This window comes from Hypanus sabinus, chromosome 16, assembly GCF_030144855.1.
Source record: "Hypanus sabinus isolate sHypSab1 chromosome 16, sHypSab1.hap1, whole genome shotgun sequence".
Taxonomy (NCBI): domain Eukaryota; kingdom Metazoa; phylum Chordata; class Chondrichthyes; order Myliobatiformes; family Dasyatidae; genus Hypanus; species Hypanus sabinus.
This window is the reverse complement of record NC_082721.1, coordinates 15050887-15071434: the sequence shown is the minus strand read 5'-3', so window position 1 is coordinate 15071434 and position 20548 is coordinate 15050887. Positions and strand designations below refer to the sequence as shown.

The 20548-nt window shown below is 40.2% G+C and overlaps 2 protein-coding genes across 2 annotated transcripts in view; one reads left to right on the top strand and one right to left on the bottom strand.

Annotated features, from left to right (window-relative positions):
- Positions 1 to 10095, bottom strand: part of spmap2 (sperm microtubule associated protein 2) — a 246595-nt gene extending 236500 nt beyond the window's left edge. The window contains exon 1 of the mRNA XM_059991165.1: positions 10044 to 10095. The gene's annotated coding sequence lies outside the window, so the exon portion shown is untranslated. The remainder of the gene's footprint in view (positions 1 to 10043) is intronic.
- Positions 5722 to 20548, top strand: part of bsg (basigin) — a 35941-nt gene continuing 21114 nt past the window's right edge. Inside the window, exons 1-3 of the mRNA XM_059992396.1 lie at positions 5722 to 5778; positions 9610 to 9844; positions 19600 to 19777. Coding sequence (XP_059848379.1) covers positions 5722 to 5778; positions 9610 to 9844; positions 19600 to 19777 — 470 coding nt within the window. The remainder of the gene's footprint in view (positions 5779 to 9609; positions 9845 to 19599; positions 19778 to 20548) is intronic.

The window sequence follows — 20548 nt, the reverse complement described above, 5'->3', positions numbered from 1 at the left end:
CCAAAACTTGGATGCCTGCCACCGTTCAGTCAGGACCATGACAATGCTTTGTCAAGTACAGAACCTAGTTCCCTATTCTTAAGAATTTCAAGTATGAGATTATAATCTCTAAGATTTATAAAGATAACCAGAAGCAATACAAGGAATTTACCATCACTTAGTATTACCCTTTACAGAAGTAAGTATACTCTCTCACATCTCAAGTAAAGTTTCACATAGACGCAGATTCTTGCTTCACTCAGTAGTATTACAACAGTACACATTGGTTACACTCGAAAAAAATTATGACCTTTGTTGCAGAAGCATGGAATATTAGCATTTAAAAGTGGAAGTTAATTTACTGCCGAAGTGGTATAGAATCCAAACTGAATATTTTGGTTATTGGTTGTAGATGCATAACGATGCCATTTTAAAATCTTTCATTCTCAAATTGATTATTAAAAATTTACAAGCAGGTGACAGGATGGAGATACGTCCCTACCAAAGGAGATGTAAGGTGCGCCTTCCCTCCGCTAGCCTGCAGGTCACCCTTGAGCAAAATGTAGTACCTGCTTAGCAACCCCCCCCCCCCCACCCCAATCAGGGTCTCGTGAAGCCATGGGAGTAGGTGGTGGACAGTCAGATGAGCAGCTGGTGCATATCACAAGTCTTGGTTATGCAATCACTGATGCCAGGCAGACAACCTCTGAAGAGTATTGGTAATGGCTGAGATCACCCATCTTGTAAAGACACTGCCCAGAAGAAGGAAAAGACAAACAACTTCTGCAGAAAAAATTTGCCAGGAGCAATCATGGTTATAGTCTATGATCACCCACGTCATACGATACTGCTCATAACGATGATGATGATGATAATGAAGGATGCCATTTATAAATCTTTCATTCTCAAATTGATTATTACAAGTTTGTGACCTACCTGATTTCCAAATCATGATGTGCTGTAATACAGTTAGAGAACACTGCAGTGAAAGGGGCTGAAGACTGTGCTAGAGCAGGCTCCGGAAGAGAATGAAGGAAATCTTTAAAATAATTAGTATGCATGATACACGTTACGTATTCCTATGTATCTATTTCCAGGCCCCAGAAACACAACCATCATGGTGCAGAAATTCATTCACGGCTGCAGTGTACTGCGCTTTCGATCCAAATTCTAAACTGAGCAATGAAAAAAAAAGAGCTCAGTTATATGCAGATTGTCAGTGACACGTTACTAATTTTACCATTGCTATTTTAACAATTACAGGAGGATTGATGTAATCATCTCATCTAAATCTGCAATTATCAATCATCTATCGTACAGGGGTCAATGCAAAATAAATGCCATCTCAGAGCTCCCTCTCTGTGCTGCTGACCTGAATACGAATACAGAAAGAACCGTTCTTATTCAAACATTAAACATTATTCAAACAATTCATTTTATGAATTGTGACACAAGAAATTGCACAGCAACAAAAGTCTATTGTTGGAACTCAGTGGGTCGAAAAGCATCTATGGGAGGAACACAATTGTTGACATTTCAGGTTGAACCCCTGAGACAGGTCAGGGTGGTGAGATGAGCTGGCCAGTCTAAAGAGGGATTGGTGAGAAAGGAGATCAAGATGATTGGTGGATTGAGGAGGGGTGTTAAGATGAGAGACAATTTGTGCCACATAGGTGAGGGTGCAGGGGTGGAGTTGGGAGATGGTGGCAGGTGAATGATAGATGGAAGGAAGGGGGTAGACAGAAAAAGAGAGGGAGAGAGAGAAAGAAAATTTTGAGAGAAAAATAGAGCAAGGTAGGGGTAAGGGAGCGTGTAGACTAGAGGCAACACAAAGCACAACTGTTGCTGGACTCTGTTAAGTACAAGAGATAATAATGGGAACCATTAGGAGAGAGGAGAATGACAGATGGAACTAGAATCATATAGGTGTGGGACAGAGGCTGAGGGTGAATGGACTGTGGGTGAACTGTGTTTATAGTGGGTGGATGAAACCTGTGGGTGGAAGAGGGCAAAGATGGGTAATGGTTGAATGTGGACTAGAACATGGGGAATGGTGACTAGAACTAGTACTGCACTGGAACAGGCCATTCAGCACACAAGTTGTACCAAACAAAATGCAAATCAAAAACACCCTAACATTAATTCCTCCTACCCACACCATGTCCATATCCCTCCATCTTCCTTATATCCGTGTGATTATCTAAACATCTCTTTGCCCACTATTGAGAACATCTACCATAAATGCTGCCTGGGCAGGGCGAAAGGCATTATCAAGGATGCATCTCACCCTAACCATGGACTTTTACTCTCCTGCCATCCGATCGGCGCAACAGGAGCCTCTGCTCCCGCACCAGCAGGCACAGGAAGAGCTTCTTCCCTGAGGCTGTGACCCTGCTGAACCTCACATCACAGCGCTAAGCAGTATTGCGCCCATATTGTACTGTCTCAGTACTTCTATATTTGTGTGCTGTAGCACTTACTTTTTATTCGCAGTTATTTTGTAATTAACACTATTCTTTTCATTTCTGGTTAGATGCTAACTGCATTTCATTTGGCTTTGTATCTGTACTCGGCACAATGACAATAAAGTTGAATCTAATCTAGTCTAAAAAGCCTCTGATGTATTTGCCTGTACCACCATATCAGACAGCACATACCAGGCTAAACGTCCCTTAAAAGCCTCTAACGTATTTGCCCTTACCACCATACTGGGCAGCACATCAGAGGCATCCATGACTCTCTGAGTAAACAAAACTTTCCCATCATCCCCCTTGAACTTAACCTCTCTCGCCTTCGATGCATGCCCTCTGGTGTTTGACAGTTCAACCCTGGGAAACAGACTCTCACTGTCCACGCTATCTATGCCTCTCATAATTTTGTAAACATCTATCAGATCTCCCCTCAGCCTCCAGAGAACACAGCCCGAGTTTATCCAGCCTCTCGCGATAGTACATGCCCTCCTATCGAAGGAAAGGGAGCAAAATTGGGGACACTGAAGGAGGACTGCAAGGAGACACAGAGGGTGGGAAAAGGATTAGTGGGAAAGTGGGGAAGGAATAACTCACTGTAGGATAAGGTTAGGTAAAATTGGAAAACTTAACTGTTCATGTTGTTGGGTTGTAGACTGCACATATAGAATATGAGGTGTTGTCCCTCATTTTATGAAATAACTAGAAAGGGAAAGAAAATGCTAAAAAGCCATTTTATGATTGGTTAGGAGATAACATTAAATTAGGCACACAAACAAAACCTCAAGATCCAGCTGAACGCAAAAATGTAGCTCACTACCACGGCAAGGTATTGGACTGTCAGTTGTGACGCCAAACCAGCATGGCATCTGCCCTTTAACATGGCTTTGAAAGATCATAAAACAAAACATCGAAGAAGCGTGAGGATTCCCCTCAATAGTTAAGCCTCGATGAAAACCTGTGTGAAAACAGACCACCACATTTCCTGCAATGTGAGATAACTGTACTTCAAGAAAAAAATTGGCTATGAAGCACTTTGGGAGGACCAGAGCCTGTGAAAAGTGTTGGAAGGGTGTATATTTGTTTATCATGAATTGTCAAGTTGGAAAATCTAACACTGCAGTGACTAAAAACACCCAAACAAAAATATCACATGCAACTGAACTAAAGATATTTATATAATATATACTTTTAACAGCGTCGGCATCATCCCTACTGTGCACTTCAATGATTCTCAATATACATAAATAGATCTTAAGGAAACATAGGCGTCAGTGGTGAGGATTGTTTCCTATGGCCTGTCAGCTGTAATAATATACCACCAAAAGCTATTCTAAACTGTTACAAGAAGCCTGTGTTTATATTGCCAAGCAAAATTGTAATTGTCATCCTCAGGTTCTTGTTGCCTTATGTAATTCTAATTTAAAATGTTTTAGTCGAATTTACTAAGGCTAAATAAAAGTAGGCCAGGGGAAAAAAAAACAAGAATTCTGAAATTGCAATGCGCAATCTGGTGCTATACTTTGAAACTTATCCTTTGTCCATGCTTTTTGTCACACAACTAATTACAATGTAACTTGATGCCAAGGTTTTGACCTTGAACACTATATGGCCGGCTAGTGGCGTAGTGGCATCAGCGCTGGGCTTCAGAGCGAAGGCTCCTGAGTTCGAATCTAGCCAGAGATGGATGGTCTCTGCCAGGTTTCAGATGTCCAAGACACGCCGTATGATGAGCAATCACGAAAATGACGGCACCCCGACGACTCCACCAGGAGTTAAGGGCACGCACACACACACACACACGGGGAATGGGTTGCATGAGGGGAATGGGTTGGTAGGTGATAGGTAGAAGATGTGAAGGGGATTAAGGGCAGAAGAAAACCGATTTGAGGATGTAGAGTTGGTTGGGGAAAGTGAACAAAATGAAGTAAACTAGGTGGATAGGTGAGTGTGTATGCATTTTAAAAGAAATAAAATTACACTGTACTGTCTCACATCAACAAATTTAACAACATGTAAATTAGTGATAAAAAAAAACTGATTCTGATTCAATGACTGTAAACTGGCATCTTTCCTTCCGAAATAAGAGAGTTTTTCTGAACAGCATCACATCCATTTTTTTTAACAGATAAGAGAAAAGGAACCAACTGCATACAATACATGCTCACAAAGGAATGTGCTGTAAGAAGCCATCTCCCAGTTTGCCAGGGATGGAACTCATACCTTTCTGCCCTCTTCATTTATTCCCCAACTTACTCTGTGATCACCTTGCCAGTGGTGAACAAGAGGAAGTAAATTATCAATACAGATGCCCAGATCCATTTACACCCTAACAATGCTTTAAGGTACATATGGGAGTTATCCCTGCTGACAGTGTGTGTTGCTTCAGACAGACAGACAGACATACTTTATTGATCCCGAGGGAAATTGGGTTTCGTTACTGCCGCGCCAACCAAGAATAGTGTAGAAATACAGCAATATAAAACCATAAATAATTAAGTAATAATAATAATCTGCTTGTCAAATCTGGGAGCAGTCCTTACTGCTCATATGATTACATGGCAGAGAGGGTGAGGGTAGGTTTAGATTACTAGTCTTGGTAGGTGATCATTTTAGTTGCTGCCCTTGTTACCAGCCTGCCTCCAGCTGTAATAACTGAGACCACAGCAGTCATGTATCATCAACTTTCATGTTCAGTAGCTGGTTGGCAGTCTCCTATTGGACATCCCAGTTGATGGCATACAAAGGAAATTCCCAGTGTTCTACCAAGAGTACATCTATTGTGGTCGCCTTGTGACCCCCCCCCCCCCCCCATCCTATAATCATGGTCCATGCACCATCGCGAAGCTGGAGGCTTCCATTGCTAATCCCAAGTCCAAAATGGGTCAAATTCGCTGAACATTTTTAGGAAGGACTGGTCACCTACCCCGAGACAGGCACTCCACTTAAGTCAGATATCTACATTCCATATAATGCACAATGGACTTGTTCTTCTGAACCTTGGGCATTATTACTATCACTGAGCCATAGTCTCTATTCCTCTTTAAAATTGCTATAATGATCCTTATCAATGGAATATGCATCATTATCCATGCATCATCCCACAAAGCACAAGCCATACTATCCCATATCTTCTGGGCAACTGGCAATTATGATAGAACAAATGTCTTTGGTTTGTATTTGGTAGATTTTAAATCATGTCAGAGCCTCACAATACAATTTTCAGTTCCATTTGATGGCATCTCAGGGAGGATGTTCCCCCTCCCATTGAGTGATGGGTTCATGCATGGAAACTACGGGCAAGTGGCTGACAAAGGGATGTGTCCAACAGGTATGGCAAAAATATGTGGCATTCTGATATCAACATGGATATAGAGGAAATAGGGTGAAGACTATTGCTTGTTCCTCCTGACATTGCCCTCTCTCTCTCTTAGTATGAGATTCTGCAGAAGCTGGAAATCCAGCTACACAAACAAAATGCTGGAGGCAATTTCTAATCCCTCCCTCCTTCTCTCTTTTTCCATTCCCTATTCTGGGTACCCTCTTACCCCTTCCCTTCTCTTCACCTGTCCTTCACCTCTCTCTCTTCCTCTTTTCCTTCCCTAAGTCTTGGCCTACTGTCCTCTCCTATTAGATTCATTCTTCTTCAGCCCTTTAGCTCTTCTACCTATCCTCTTCCAGCTTCTTACTTCATCAGTCCCCATCCACACACCTCCCTCACCTATCACCTGCCAGTCTCTACTCTTTCCACTCCCCCACCTCCTTGTTCTTGGTTCTGCCCCATTTCTTTCCAAATCTAAAGAAGAGTCTCAGCCCCAAACGTTGACTGTTCATTCTCCTCCATAGATACTGCCTAACTTGATAAATTCCTCCAGAATTAGATATGTTTTTCTTTTCTCTCTCTCTGTCTCTGTCTCTCTCTCTCTCTCCCCCCTCCTCCTCCTCTTCCCCCTCCTTTCTCTCCCCCTCTCACATCAATCATCCAAAGAATATTCAGACAAGGCAGACTCAGTATTCAGATTCCTGGTAAAGTTGTGAGAAACTCTATTGATAATATTTATTCTATTGATTAGAGTCTTATCTAACACACAGATGGAAGTAGAATTTGCTGTTCAAACAGAATTGCTTACACTCCATTTATAATTAGCATATTTTTTCAATGTTCAAAACAATATAATAATTAGGATTCCTTGTACTGAAGTTAGTATAATAAGATAATGGTATACTTTATTAAGTGTTATTCCCATTAATATTTGATTGGAGTGAACAGCACAAACACACACAGAGCTACTACATTATTAGACTATGTGTGATATCCTGGATTTCTGCAATCACAGGAATTACCTAATCACCCACAAAAGCAGAAGAACCATTTCAAAGCAAAAAATAAAGTGCAAGCCATCAGTATTTAAACTTGCATGTTATTTTCCAATCTTTTGTCATCATTATGAGGTACTTCAAAATGTTCAACCCTTCGGGAAGTCAGGACATTTAGTTACCATTTATTGTTGTGAAGTACAGTATATGTAACAACAAAAAGCTGTAATAATCAATGGTGCCTTCAGTGGTTACTTTAAAACAAACCAAAACACACACAAAATGTTGGAAGAACTTAGCAAGTCAGGCAGCATCTATGGAGGGAAATGAATAGTTGATGTTTCAGGTCGAGCATTTTGTGTGTTCTATCCAATATCCCTTCATAGCTGAAATGTATTACACAAGGCAACTTTAATACTTTTTACCCAGTGAACCAGTCTTAACCTTTTCCTGGACAATCACATTGTTTTAGTTGTGACCAGAACACTACAGAGTACTCCAGAAGTGACCTAACATATAGTTTATGTAGTTTGTACCATATTATCCTTCTCTCATATTCTATGCATTAACAGTGTTAGAGATACAGAATTGCAGAGTACTGAAACAAATTATTCAATCCACCATGCTAGTGTTGATTTTCCCCCCATTTACACTAATCACATTTGCTCACATTAAGTCTGTATTCTTCCTCATATAGGAGGGAGCTTGAAAATCTGGCTGAGTGGTACTACAACAACAACCTTTCATTTAATGTCTGCAACATGCAAAATCAAAGAGCTGATTATTGATTCCAGGAGGAGGGGATCAGAGTTGGAAAGAGTCAGTAATTTTAAATTCCTTTCAGAAGATCTGTCCTGAGCCCAGCATATAAGGGCCATTACGAAGAAAGCACAGCCTCGCCTCCACTTTCTTAGAAGTTAGTGAAGATTCAGCATGACATCTAAAACCTTCACAAACTTTTATAGTTGTGTGGTGGAGAATTTGAAAGGTTTATGATATAAGGAGTGTTCGATGGCTCTGGGTCTGTACTCACTGTAATTCAGAAGTTTGAGGTGGGATCGCATTGAAACATATCGAATATTGAAAGGCCTAGATACAGTGGATGTGGAGAGGAAGTTTCCTGCAGTGGCAGAGTCTAAGACCAGAGGACGCAGACCCAGAATAGAGGGATGACCATTTAGAACGGAGATAAGAAGGAATTTCTTTAGCCAGAGAGTGGTGAATCTGTGGAAGTCATTGCCACAGGTGGCTGTGGAGGCCAAGTCACTGGGTCTTTTTCAGGCAAAGGTAGATAGATTCTTGGTTATTCGGGGCATGAAGAAATATGGGGAGAAGGCAGGAAATTGAAATGAGAGGAAAACAGATTAACCCATGATGAAAAGCAGACTTGATGGGCCAAGTGGCCTAACTTGTTGCTACATCTTATGGTCTCATGGTATCCCATTAGACTTCTTAACCACTGACATTGCTGCCTTCAGGGATACATGGACACTATGGTGCCACTGTACTGTACTTCCTACAGCCCTACCATTTGAACATATCAGTTCTGATTCTTTGAGATAATGTTCTGTCTTCCAATTTTCTACCTATCTCACAAACTGATTGATAATTGTTCCATCGCCAAAAACTTCAATTTTCATTGTCTACAACATCACCAACCTTGGTGTCAATTGACTAATCATACCTCCAATGCAAAGTGAACAGCCAGAATCCCATCATCAATCCTTGCATGTATCAGGTTTCTAACAATAGGAACAGCCCCTTATCCTTTTCCTCAGCCACCTATGACCAGGCCAATTTCAAATTCAATTTGCCAAATTATTCTGGATCCCACAAACCAATATCTTTTCAAAGAGTGAAGATGGGAAACAACTGGTTATAGTCATGATTCCTCTCTCAAAACATGTTAACACAAGTATTATCACAGTACAGACAAGAACACCAATAAAGTGTTCCTGAATGCAGCTTTTTACAATGTCTCCACAGAAAAGCTGAAACATTCACACTAAGGTGAGACTTTCTAAGTCTAATAATGCCTGACTGAATATCAAAGTTTATGGTTTAGTTTATCTGAAAATCCGTCCTTTTATTTCATTAAAATACTACAAAAACAATACACAAAGGAAAAGGAAGTGTGCGCATTTAAATGATTCTTAAAATCCTACTTTTAAATTTAAATGCTAGTGTTTATTTTCAAAATAGGGCACGTTCCATTCAGTTATTTTAATTCAATTTTCTGGCAAAATAAAATGCAAAATTTTTGATCACTGGGAACATATTTTAAAAGGAGATGCTGAAATAAAAGAACAACTGGAGAATAGATTAAGCGAGTTCATTAGTCTTACTAATTTGTTTCCCGTTAAAAGAAGTTGAAACTGAAGGGTGGAGTTAGATTCCGGTCCAACGGAGTCATAGGTGATGACGACAGAAATTATAACACTGATTACGTAAGATGCAATTGCATAAGACGTCGTACTCATATCTTTAATGGAAAATTTAACTGCAGCCATGACTAAATCGGTCAACATCGAGGAAATATTGGGTGTGAGCTTTATAACCACGAAAAAGTACATATTATAAATTAACCAGTGAAATAGATCAAAATAAACATTATGCTTAACCAAACAGACAAGACTCAGTCAAATTAAGCCATTTTAGAACATTCAAGCACTTTTATAATTTTTTTTATAATTTCACACTCCTCCTCCACCCTCTCTGGAACAATGTCATGCTGTGTTGTACTCCCACGGGCTCCAGTAGTTCTCTGCAATGTTGCTTTATCAAAGGAGTGTCACAAAGTAAGTGACAAGAGCGAGACAGAATCCAAGTAAATCCTAATTCTTAGCAAGCCAGAGACCCCGCCTCCCTGGCTGCCAGTCAACAGGCGGCCACGCGCACGCACGGCACGTCGCCGGCGGGTGCGCGCGGAGGGTGTGTGACCGCCGACAACGGTCAGAGGACGCACGCACACACGGCGCTCTCCCCGGGCAACGGAGTGACCGTCCGCACCGTGGCAATGGCGATCACCGCTCTCGGCGTCTTGCTGCTGCTGCTCTTCCACAGCGCGACCCCTTACTCAGGTAAAACACACCGGAGCCGTCTCCGTTCGGCTTTGAAACCCCCCGCCCTCCCCCTGGAAAACCGGCTCGGTTAGTATTTTAAACGCCCCCCCCCCCCACCGTTGGCGTCGTGTTCAAAGGACCGCGCGGACCTCCAAGCGCCTTTGTTACCCCCCCCCCCCCCCAACACCGTCGAAGAATTAAAAATCTCGCGTTTTACCTCTCTTTGAGACCGAGGTGGGTGGATTTTCGTTAAAGTGATTGGTGGGTCGGGGGTTGGCGGTCCAGTGGGGCTTTGCCCCGCCGCTGGTGATCGGAGGCAGTAGTGGCCGACCGGTCTGATCCTGTTTCCAGGGACGGCGGTCGAGCGCCACCAAACGTCCCTGGAATCCGTTCACCTCTTTGTCGGGCTTGGTGGCTCTTCTTGTGAGAGAGAGCGGGGTCGCCATCAAAGCGCAGCCCCCGTTATCTGTAATAGCTTCTATTTATTTAGTATGTCTAACTTAAACACAACCCGATGGATATTATCAAACACAATTTGACGCGGAGAGCCGAACTTCTGCTCTTATAATCGTGTAATTTTATGGTCACAATGAGATTTATACATTATTTTGTGTTTCCAGTCAAGCCCTAACACGGAAGCCCGGTTTTAATGTGACTGGTGTTAAGTTAATCCGAGTCTGTTAGGAGCACTTGTTTGCTAGGAGCTGGTCTCAGAATCAGCATCAGAATTTTTTTTTGCCGGAACGTCTTCCTGTGGACGGCAGTGGGGGTCAAGCTAGCCATTGGTTTAGACATCAGTGCGTTTCACTTGATAAAGCGTTGCTTTTTTTCTCAGAGGGGAACTGAGTAAAATTTATCGAAGTGTTGCAGCAGATTCACAGGACGTTCTCAAAGCATTTTCTTCAGGGTGTTATGCTGACATTGGAATGGGCTGATGTAATTTGGTTTTCCATGGTGATTCTCCTTCAGTGTACCACAATTACAGTTCTGTGTATCTGCAGTGTTTAGCACAGAATGTTCTGTCTTGTAATCAAAACTAGGTTAATATTAGCTTCAGCATAGGCAGCTTTACTTAGTAATCCATGTGTGTCGAAGTCCACAGATAATAAACTAGCATTGGAATCTGTAAAGTAATTCTACTTGAGTAAGGGGTTTTCAGGAGAATCTACCTGTGGTTTTTAAAATTCTTTAAAATTTCCAGTTGATATAAGTTTGTGTAACCCTAAGAACTGCTAAATCTGCTTTTAAGTTATTTCTTGCCAGTCCTTGGACTCAATAAATACAACAATTTACTGGGTGACCATTATATTTTTTCTAATTGTGTTATTGGAAGAGGTGCGTTCTGACAAATCTACTACTGGGTGAGGTGAACTGCAGTTATCTGCTTCTGAAAAACTAACATATATGATTGAACATTTAATTAATAACCAAGAAAGAATGTTCAACTTTAATATTGCAGTAAGCTAAATTTGGACACCACCTTGTCGCTTATAGAGCTTTTTTTTCAGTTAACCCCTGAAGAATAAATGTTGATCATTAGTGTAAAGAAAATTAGAACAGTGTGGGAGATTGTTAATGTTTATATTTGATGACCTTGTCAGTTGAGGGAATGCCGGAGCACAAACTACATTTGATGTTGGTATGAATCTCATCGTTTATACTCAGGTTTTCCGATGTACAGTTTTATCTCAAAAAAACAAGATGGAGACTAGCTTCTCCTACTTGCAGATTTCATTTAAATGATTAAAATAAATCATGCATTTATCTTTGACTATTTACATTATTCAATATCCATTTAGTGTGTGAACCAGGCTGGCTGTAAAGTAGCCTACTTTTTAAATGGCTTTCTGTTGTAATAGATTATATACTTAATAATCATTATTAAAAAATCACTGGCAAGCCCCGCATTTATTGCCCACCCCTAACTGGTGTAGTGGTGAGTTCTCCTTGACCTGTGTGGCAGTATTTCTGGTGAGGATTCTCCTCTGCTGTTAGACAGTAATATAGAAAAATAGGCATTTTGGCCCAGCTCTTCCATGCCCACAAAGTTCCCCCTCTAAACCATTTGCCTGTGTTTGGCCCTTCTAGACCTTTCTTATCTGTTTACTAATCCAGGTGTCTTTTAGATGTTGTTTGCAAAAGGGCTTCAGAATAACTCCTAGTGAAGACAATAGACAACAATGTATTTCTAAATCAGGATAGTGTGAGGCTTGGAATGGAATCTGGTGGTGGTGTTCACATGCATTTTCAAGTGTTGTTTCAGAGGTACTGGCAGAGTGGTGGAAGGAATTAATGTTAGGGGTGATTGCTGGAGGTTAGCTGAGCAGGTATTTTTGGTGTGCAACTGTCTGACTTGGAGTTACACTCATTCCTGATAAGTGGTGAGTGTTCAGTCAAACTTTCTTTTGACTTTTTGATGTGAAGTTCCAGGTGGTGAGTTATTTCCTGCAGGATATCCAAACTTTGATCTGTTCTTTCTTGTAGTCACAGAATTTATTGGTTCATTCAGTTGAGTGTCAGGAGTATTTGGTTTGTACAAAATAGAGAACCATATCAGAATCAGTTTTACCATCACTCAAATATGTCATGAAATTTGTTTTTTTTCCAGCAGTACAGTGCAATACATAAAATTTACTTTGGTACTGTGCAAAAGCAATTGGCACTTAACTACATATGTGCTTAAGACCTTTGCACAGTACTGTATCTGTTGTGGAATATTGGGTAATACAGTGCATGAAATGGTACAGATTTCATCACCAGACTCCTGAAACCTCATGCTATTCTAAGCTCCTGTAGGAAGAAATTGAGGTAGATAGAAGGATAAATTCAAAAGTGCATTTGTCTTTTTTGAGAGAGGGGGGAATAGAAATGCAGTTTCCCCTTAGATTTGTTGGGATTTTTTTCTTCCATGACTGCTCCAAGTGGAGGATGAATTAGGATGGTATTGAGAACATCATGTCCATGAATTAGAATCATACAGGATCCTAATATAAATAGTAGCAGGTACTCACAACTTTAACTGTGCCTGGCTTCATCTTAAATAGTGGTGGAAATGGTGGGCAGTGATTCTGTTGAAGGTGGAGGTTAATGGGCCAATAGGTGCAGATGAGTGAATTTTTTAAAAGATTTTTGGGTGGAGTCTGGTGAATGCAGGTGCTTTGGGTCTCGTTAACTGGTGGAGAATAATTTTCAGTTGAGAAGGGAAGACATTGGGAGTACTGTTAGAGGCTAATAAGACTGAAAAAACTAATAATGGAATAAAACCTTTATAGTGTATCAAAGAGGAGTTTAGTGGGCAGGTTTTTCATGGCAATTGTTCCTTGGTCTTTATCCAACTTGGGACAAGTTGCAGAAAGGGACAGTTGGAAAGGAATCATTTGAAAGCAAGTATAGGGTAGAAACTGACAGTGTAAATTTCCAGAGTAGTTCATAAAGATCACTTTATGATTTTTATCTTGCAGCTATGAATTTTTATTTTGCCAGTTATTGGAATTGACATACTGACCTTTTGGTTGAAACACAGTTATTAGAATTGAAAACTTGAAGTGAAGATGGTTTAAGATTATAGTTGTATTCATACAATTAGTGAATTAAAAGTAAGTGTTCCATGAAAATTCACAGTACTGAAAGTAAAATATTCCTACCTTAACTTCAGTTTCATCTGGATTGACAAATTTCACGACATATGCCAGTCTTAATAAACCTGATTCTCATGGGTAGTTGTTTGTCAAGTGACCAGAGACTTGTCCTTAAATGTTCCCTTTAGGTTTGATTCTATCGACTGACAATTATGAATATTTTGCCACTAGATGTGCACAAGGCAGGGATTATTAGAAAGACTACAAGAGGAAAGCCACCTATATCACATTTCTTGCATGCTTTTTGGTCAGTCTTTTAGTCCTGTTTAAGTTCCTTGTAACTATTTTCTAAGCTTCCTTCAGAGGTTGTAGGTTGTAAACTAATTGAGTAGTTTCTTTGCATAGGAGACATAACATAAAAATATACATTTGGTTCCACAAGTTTGTTCTTTCACATGTGGCTCACACAAGTCGTTTAATTTTTCTGACACTTTCAAATCGCATGTTCTTGTGCTTGAGTGTTGAACAAGGGGTGTTAATGAAATCTGAATTATGTTAATAGTTTGAGTGCGATGATGTTTATGATTTACCATTATTATTGAGGTCTGTCACAATTCCAGTATTTCAGATGGGTCAAGTCCTTCAGGGGGTAATGGGTACAAGTCTAGGCCAATTCATGTCCAAGGTGACTTTCACAGCAGCAAAACAAAAGCTGGGTGGGCTGACAGCTGATTTGTGAGCAGCGACGAGAGATCAAAGAAGGTGAACTCCATGTACTTATTTCAGATACTTTTGCGTTCAAAAGGCCACCGTTCGGAAGTTCAGGGAATGCTGAAATTAATAGCTATTTCTGATATTTAGGCAACAGTTTGCGAAAGTAAGAAATGCCCCTTACAAAGTAGTTCCAATTTGAATCCTTTCTTTTTGTTTAAATAAGTCTGACCTGATTTTACTGATGTAAAGGGGGTTCCTTCTTTTTTCTTTGTTACTGTTGGGAAAGGGCTTCTTTGTTAAAAGCAGGAATGTTTCTTTGTTGCGAGAGAGTGCTGGGAGAATTATATTCCTTTGTAAACCAAATGGGGATTAATGTTCTTTCTTCTGAGTCTGTAAGCTTTTGTTGACGGGCTTTTGGGGAGATCGGCGCGAGGGGGTTGAGAGAGAGGACGCGATGCTGTAAGCTGGGCGAGGAACAGACCCCAAGCGGGGGTCCGAGGCCAGGAGGTACTTCAAGGAGGGGGGATGAAGCTAGCTGTGTTGGTTGACCACTCGGAGGGTCCTGAGCTGCGAGTCGAGGAGTTCGGAGGGGATCGAATGGTGGCCAGAAGACTTCAGTAATTGAGCTCCAACGGTTGTGCACGAAGTGGTTTGGACTTTGATAAGTTTGGCGCCTTTTCATTATTTTTTCTCTTCATATATACTGTATCGTTATTAATCACTTAGTTACAGTAACCTTTATAAATTGTACTCATTTAATCGCTTATGGTGTACTGTCTGTTTTTGGGTGAGGCAGGGACATCACACAGCATTCACACCAGCTGATTACCCAGTTTGGCGGGGCCAAAGGCTGCTCCCCCTAGACGAGAACGAGCTGAGCGAGCCTGAGGTGACCCAGGGGGTTACACTGATCTTTTCTCAAATTGTGACAATGTTGAAAAAGTCTAATCTAGTTGCCAATTGTAATTGTTTTTTCATTGAGCAACATGTTCCATTTTCCTTAATTACACAGAATATGGCTGATGCTCTTGGCTCCTTCTGATTATTGATCATATGCTATAGGAAGTTTTGTTTTATTACCTGCTATTCATTGATGTTTCCAGTGTAGCTTTGTGATTTAGTGAGGAAAAACAACTTTGCAGAATTCTACTTTTCCCATCATCCATTTATGGCTGTGTTTTTAAACAGAATTTGTTATTTAAACTCATTCACATTTGATCCTCTGACCTGAAGTCTAGTTCTCACTTCCCAATGTGATATGACGTTGCAGTTAAAGGGAAATTTTCAGAGCTTGCCAATTCGTAGATTAATCAGAATTGAGTAATTTCCTTACCTTAGAAACCCTATAAACTCTGTTACATATGTTTATTTTGGAGATTCATGTGCTTGTTCCTTATCAATTATAATCCTTATAATTCCTCTGCTGTTAAGTTTTTTTTGTTTTATAATTTGTAACTGACCTCCAGTAAGTACAGGTTCTCCTTTACCATCAAATATAGGTAGTTATCTGGTAACTGAAGTCTTGCGCTGATTATTGCAGCACACCACCTGCAAATGACTCATGTGTACTCATTTTCTTTAGCATTGACTAATTCATTTGGTCATATTAGCGCTAATACCTACTCCCTGATTTTGTTCAATAAGATGACAGTGTGGTGCTAACAGGATTCCTCAGCTGGTTTCTTCAGTTTTAGATTATATGCTGGATCTTTGCAAACTTCTAAGAAAGTAGAGGTGCTGCTGTGCCTTCTTTGTAGAGGCATATAGTGGCTGGACCCTCAGGTAACTCTGAGGAATTTAAAGTTACCCTTTCCACCTCTAATCCCTGGTTGAGAGCTGGCTCATGGACTTCTGGTTTCCTCCGGTAGTCAATAAGTAGCTCTTTGGTTTTACTGCTGTACAACTATTCAGCCAGATTTTCAATCTCCCTCCTATATGCTAATTTGCCTTTGATTTGACCCACAACAGTGGTGCTGACAATAAACTTAAATATGGCATTGGAGCTATACTTGGACTCAGTCATAAAATGAGTTTAGCAGGGGCTAAGTGCACTGCCTTGTACCCCTGTACTGATAGTGATTGTAGAGGAGATATTGTTGCTAATTCAAAGTGACTGGGGTCTAAAGGTAAGGAAGTTGAGGATCCACTTGCACAAAGAGGTACAGAGGATTGGAGCTTGTTGATTAGTTTTGAGGAGATGATAGTGTTGAATGTAGAGCTGTAGACAATGAAAAGTATCCTGATTTGTGCATCTTCAGTGTCCAGATGCTGCAGGTTTGAGTGAAGAACCAATGAAATGGCATCTGCTGTTGACTTGTTGTGATGGTAGGCATGGGTCCAAGTCCCTCCTCAGGCAGGGTTTGATATGTTTTATCTCCAACCTCTCAGAACTTCATCACAATGGATGTTAATGTTCAAGGACAATAAGTCATTGATACAGGTTACCATGTTCTTGGGCAGTAGTATGATTAAAGCCTGCTTGAAGCAGGTGGGAACCTCAGACTGCTAAAGCAAGAGGTTAAAGATGTCAGTGAGCACTCCAGCCAGTTGATTAGCACAAGTCTTCAGTGTTAGGCAAGATGCCCTGTCTGGGCTGGATGCTGTTTCACTCTCTTGAAGGATAATCTCACATCGACCTCAGGGACTTAAATCACATGGTTGTCTCAATTGCACACACTTGTGATCGGGAGGTTCATTTGTTGTTCAGACCAAACATCAGACTGGGGAAGAAATGTTAATCAAATGACTGACTGTGGAATGATTGTTGGTGCCAGATGGAATGGTTTGAGTATTTCAGAAATTGCTGATCTGGGATTTTCGTGTACAAAAGTCTCACATTTGTAGAGAATGGTGCAAAAAACAATAGAACATCCAGTGAGTGGCAGTTCTGTGGGCAAAAGTGCCTTGAAAATGAGCTGGGTCAGAGGAGGGTGCCCAGATTGTTTGAAGCTGATAGGAAGTTGATATTATAAGAGCAGTGTGCAGAAGAGCATCTCTACACAGCACTTCAAAACTAAGTTGATGGGCTACTGCAACTGAAAACCACATCGGCTTCCTCTCCTGTACCTAATAAAGTGACAACTGTCTATACTTGTCACTGTTTTTTGGTGTTCGATCATCATCCATAGAGACAGATGATCATTTATTCCACTGCATAATTGCTCTTACCTTTCTGTAAGTGTCTTCTTGACATTTGCTAATCTTTTTGGTTATATCAATCAAAGCTTTGTTGTTTTCACTTTCTTTTTGTTAGAACTCATTGCATTAAGACCATTTTACCGTCAGATTACTAATTAAGATATTTATCATAGGATTCAAGTTACTTCAATTTATAAATTATTCAAATCAAACAAGTTTAATATCACTGGAATATGTTATGAAATTAATTGTTATGCTGCAGCAGCACATGGTGGTCTGATGGTTGAGGAGCAATAACTGTTCTGAACTTGGCATTAAGGCTCCTGTGCTGTCCTAATGGCAGTAGCAAGAAGAGAGTGTGACCTTTGTCGTGGGGTCCTTGATGGTGGATGCTGTTTTCCCCAACTCTACAACTGTGAAGTTTGATTTGTTGTACTGATGCCCATTTTGGTTATAATATTGTTTAGGTTGTTATTTGAAACTTGAAAGGCAAAGTGATCTACTTTATTGATTGCAAAGGAAATTACATTGTCTTAGTAGGATTACAAGTGCACATATACACAAATATTAAGAGTAGGAGAAAAAGTAAGTGGCCTTATAAATACAAGATGTACAAGATTTTCAAGTTCACATTGATAAGATGGCAGTGCAAGAATTACTGTAATATGTAGTAATGGGTGCACATTCACATATGTTACAAATGAAACATTGTTGAATATGTTTTATGATATTGTTCCTAATATATTCACAACACTGTAGAGTTATGGTGTGCTGTAACGTAAAGTAAGACTTTAGAGCACTTTTTAGAGCTTTATAGAGGGATGCTAAATTTACCTAGGTGGGACTAAGTGAGGTTAAGAGTTCGGCATGGACTAGGAGGGCCGAGATGGCCTGTTTCCGTGCTGTGATTGTTATATGGTTAATGAGTAGAAATTTATGGTCGCACTCGCATATTAATAAATCTGAGCTATAGGATTGGATTTGTTCACGTGAGAGTATAAGAATTTATTTTCAATGCTTTCTCTGTTTATAAGCTTATATTTAAGTTTTCTCTTTTGTTGCAAATGACTTTTTATTGCAGCTGGCTTTATAAAGTCACCGCTATCTGACGTGAAGCTAATTGAAGACAGTATAGAATTGCACTGTGAGGTAATTGGAAAACCCACCCCTGAAATTCAGTGGTGGATTGTAGAGGGCAATGACACTGAAGTCATGTCACAGCTGTATGATGGTGCACGAGAACACCGGGTCAACATCAACTTCACCTATAACCTTGATGCCAAGAGCACAATCAGCATCATGAATCTAACTGTCGAAGACACAGGCACATATGAATGCAGAGCCAGTAATGATCCCTACCGCAATGATTTAAAAAAGATCCCAAAGATCAAGTGGATACGGTCTCAGGCAACAGTAATTGTCATTGAACGTGAGTGGTTGCCACCAAACACAGTTGGAGATATTTACCAGTAGCTTAGTGCAAGTGCCTGGTATATATTTTGCTGCCCTCTGTGTCATCCCTCCAGGAAAAGCCCCTGGTACGACCAACATTACTTTAGCCTTTTTCATCCCTGGTAGCTATCCTGTCTTTTTCCTGTGGCTTGTTGCAAAGTTGTGAGATTGCTTTCCTAAATTTTGTTGTATTTTGAATAATCGAGCTTAATACATTATTCTAGAGAATTCTGAATTTTGAAAATTAGTGGGCAAATGAATCTGATGTAACATTGAAATCTAGAAAGCCACTGGAGAATTAGTAAATGCAGCGGTTTTGGTGGTGTGAATGCAAACAGAAAATGTTAGGCAAAATCTTTAATCATTAAGGCAATACAACATAAAGGATGTGGATTATCTTTTTGTAATGTTGCAATCTCACACTGTTACAGGTCTTTAGTTTTACCTTTATAACCAGAAGATGGCATCTGAAATCTTTCTAGCATTATAGACTGGAATTGGATACCCAGCAATTTCTGATAGAGCAATGCATTTGATTCTAAGATTGACTCCTGCATTGATTTATGTAATGGCTGCCATTTTCTACATGATTAACTTTGTATGTTGAAGCCTCCTTTTTTTCCCCTTGTTTTAGACAATGCCATGCTATGCTTGATTTTGCTGGTTGTTACAGTGGCTAAACGTTATAATGGAAAATTTTTCAGTGGTGGATTAGTGTGAGGGTGGGTGCAGAAAAAGTAAATGGCACTGAGCCTTTTGGTAATTCAGCATCTATGCTGTAATGTTTCTTCATAATTGCTTGATAGATGAGTTGAGTGTTTGATGACTTTCATTTAAAAGTATAACCTGCTTTGTTGCATTGTTTTTCATTTTGTTCCTTTTTGCTTTTAGATCCTATAATTGTCAGAGATCCTGAAATCTTGGAATCCAAAGAAAATGTAAAGGGATCAGTTCTTAGCTGCAACCTGACAAACCCACCCTCTATTATAGAGGGTCGTGTATGGAAAAAGGATGATGTGGAAATCCCAACAACTAAGGATACAGTTGACTCACCATTGATGGAATACAAGTATGTTTTGTATAACCGCTGGAATTGATTTCATGATTTAGAGCAAACATTTTTTGTCGTCTTGTCCTTCCAGAGGTGGGTGTAGTAGTTCCTTAACCATGTTCATGATACTATAATGCTTTGTTCCTCTTACAATACCATTTACTTATGCTCTTACCTGCTATGTGTACAGGCAGTCCCCGGGTTATGAACAAGTTGAGTTCCTGAGTCAGTCTTTAAGTCAGAACAAGTACATCCGGTATTATTTAGTGTCAATTAGTCAAACGTTTGTCTTAGTATATAGTATATATTTTGCCTTTATGTATATAAAACACTTAAGAAACTTGTATATTCCAATAATTAAACCACTGCGTTGCTTAGTAAAAATTGTAGCTTTCATTGGGGCAGGGCTTTTCACATGCTCCATTATTCTCACTTTATCCTTTAATATTGTTCTGATCGTTGACTGACTGTAGTCTAACGCTTTTCCAGTGACGTTTCACTTCTTTCCAAATGCCTTATTATTTCTACTTTATTTTCAATCGTGATGGCTTCCCATCAACAGAACAGAAACACTGCAGGTGGCGGGTCCCGAGGTCTGCTGGTCCTAGGGACCACCGCACTGAATTCCCCGGATCTGAAAGTCCACCATACTGAGACAGGTTAACTGGGACATGTGGGAGCTGTGCTGGGTTTGGGTATTTGATCTTCCTCCGTATTCTGCATGGAAATTTTAACAGGAGGTGGCAGTGGTTTTTTTACGAGGTCAAACTACAAGCTCGATGTGCTCAG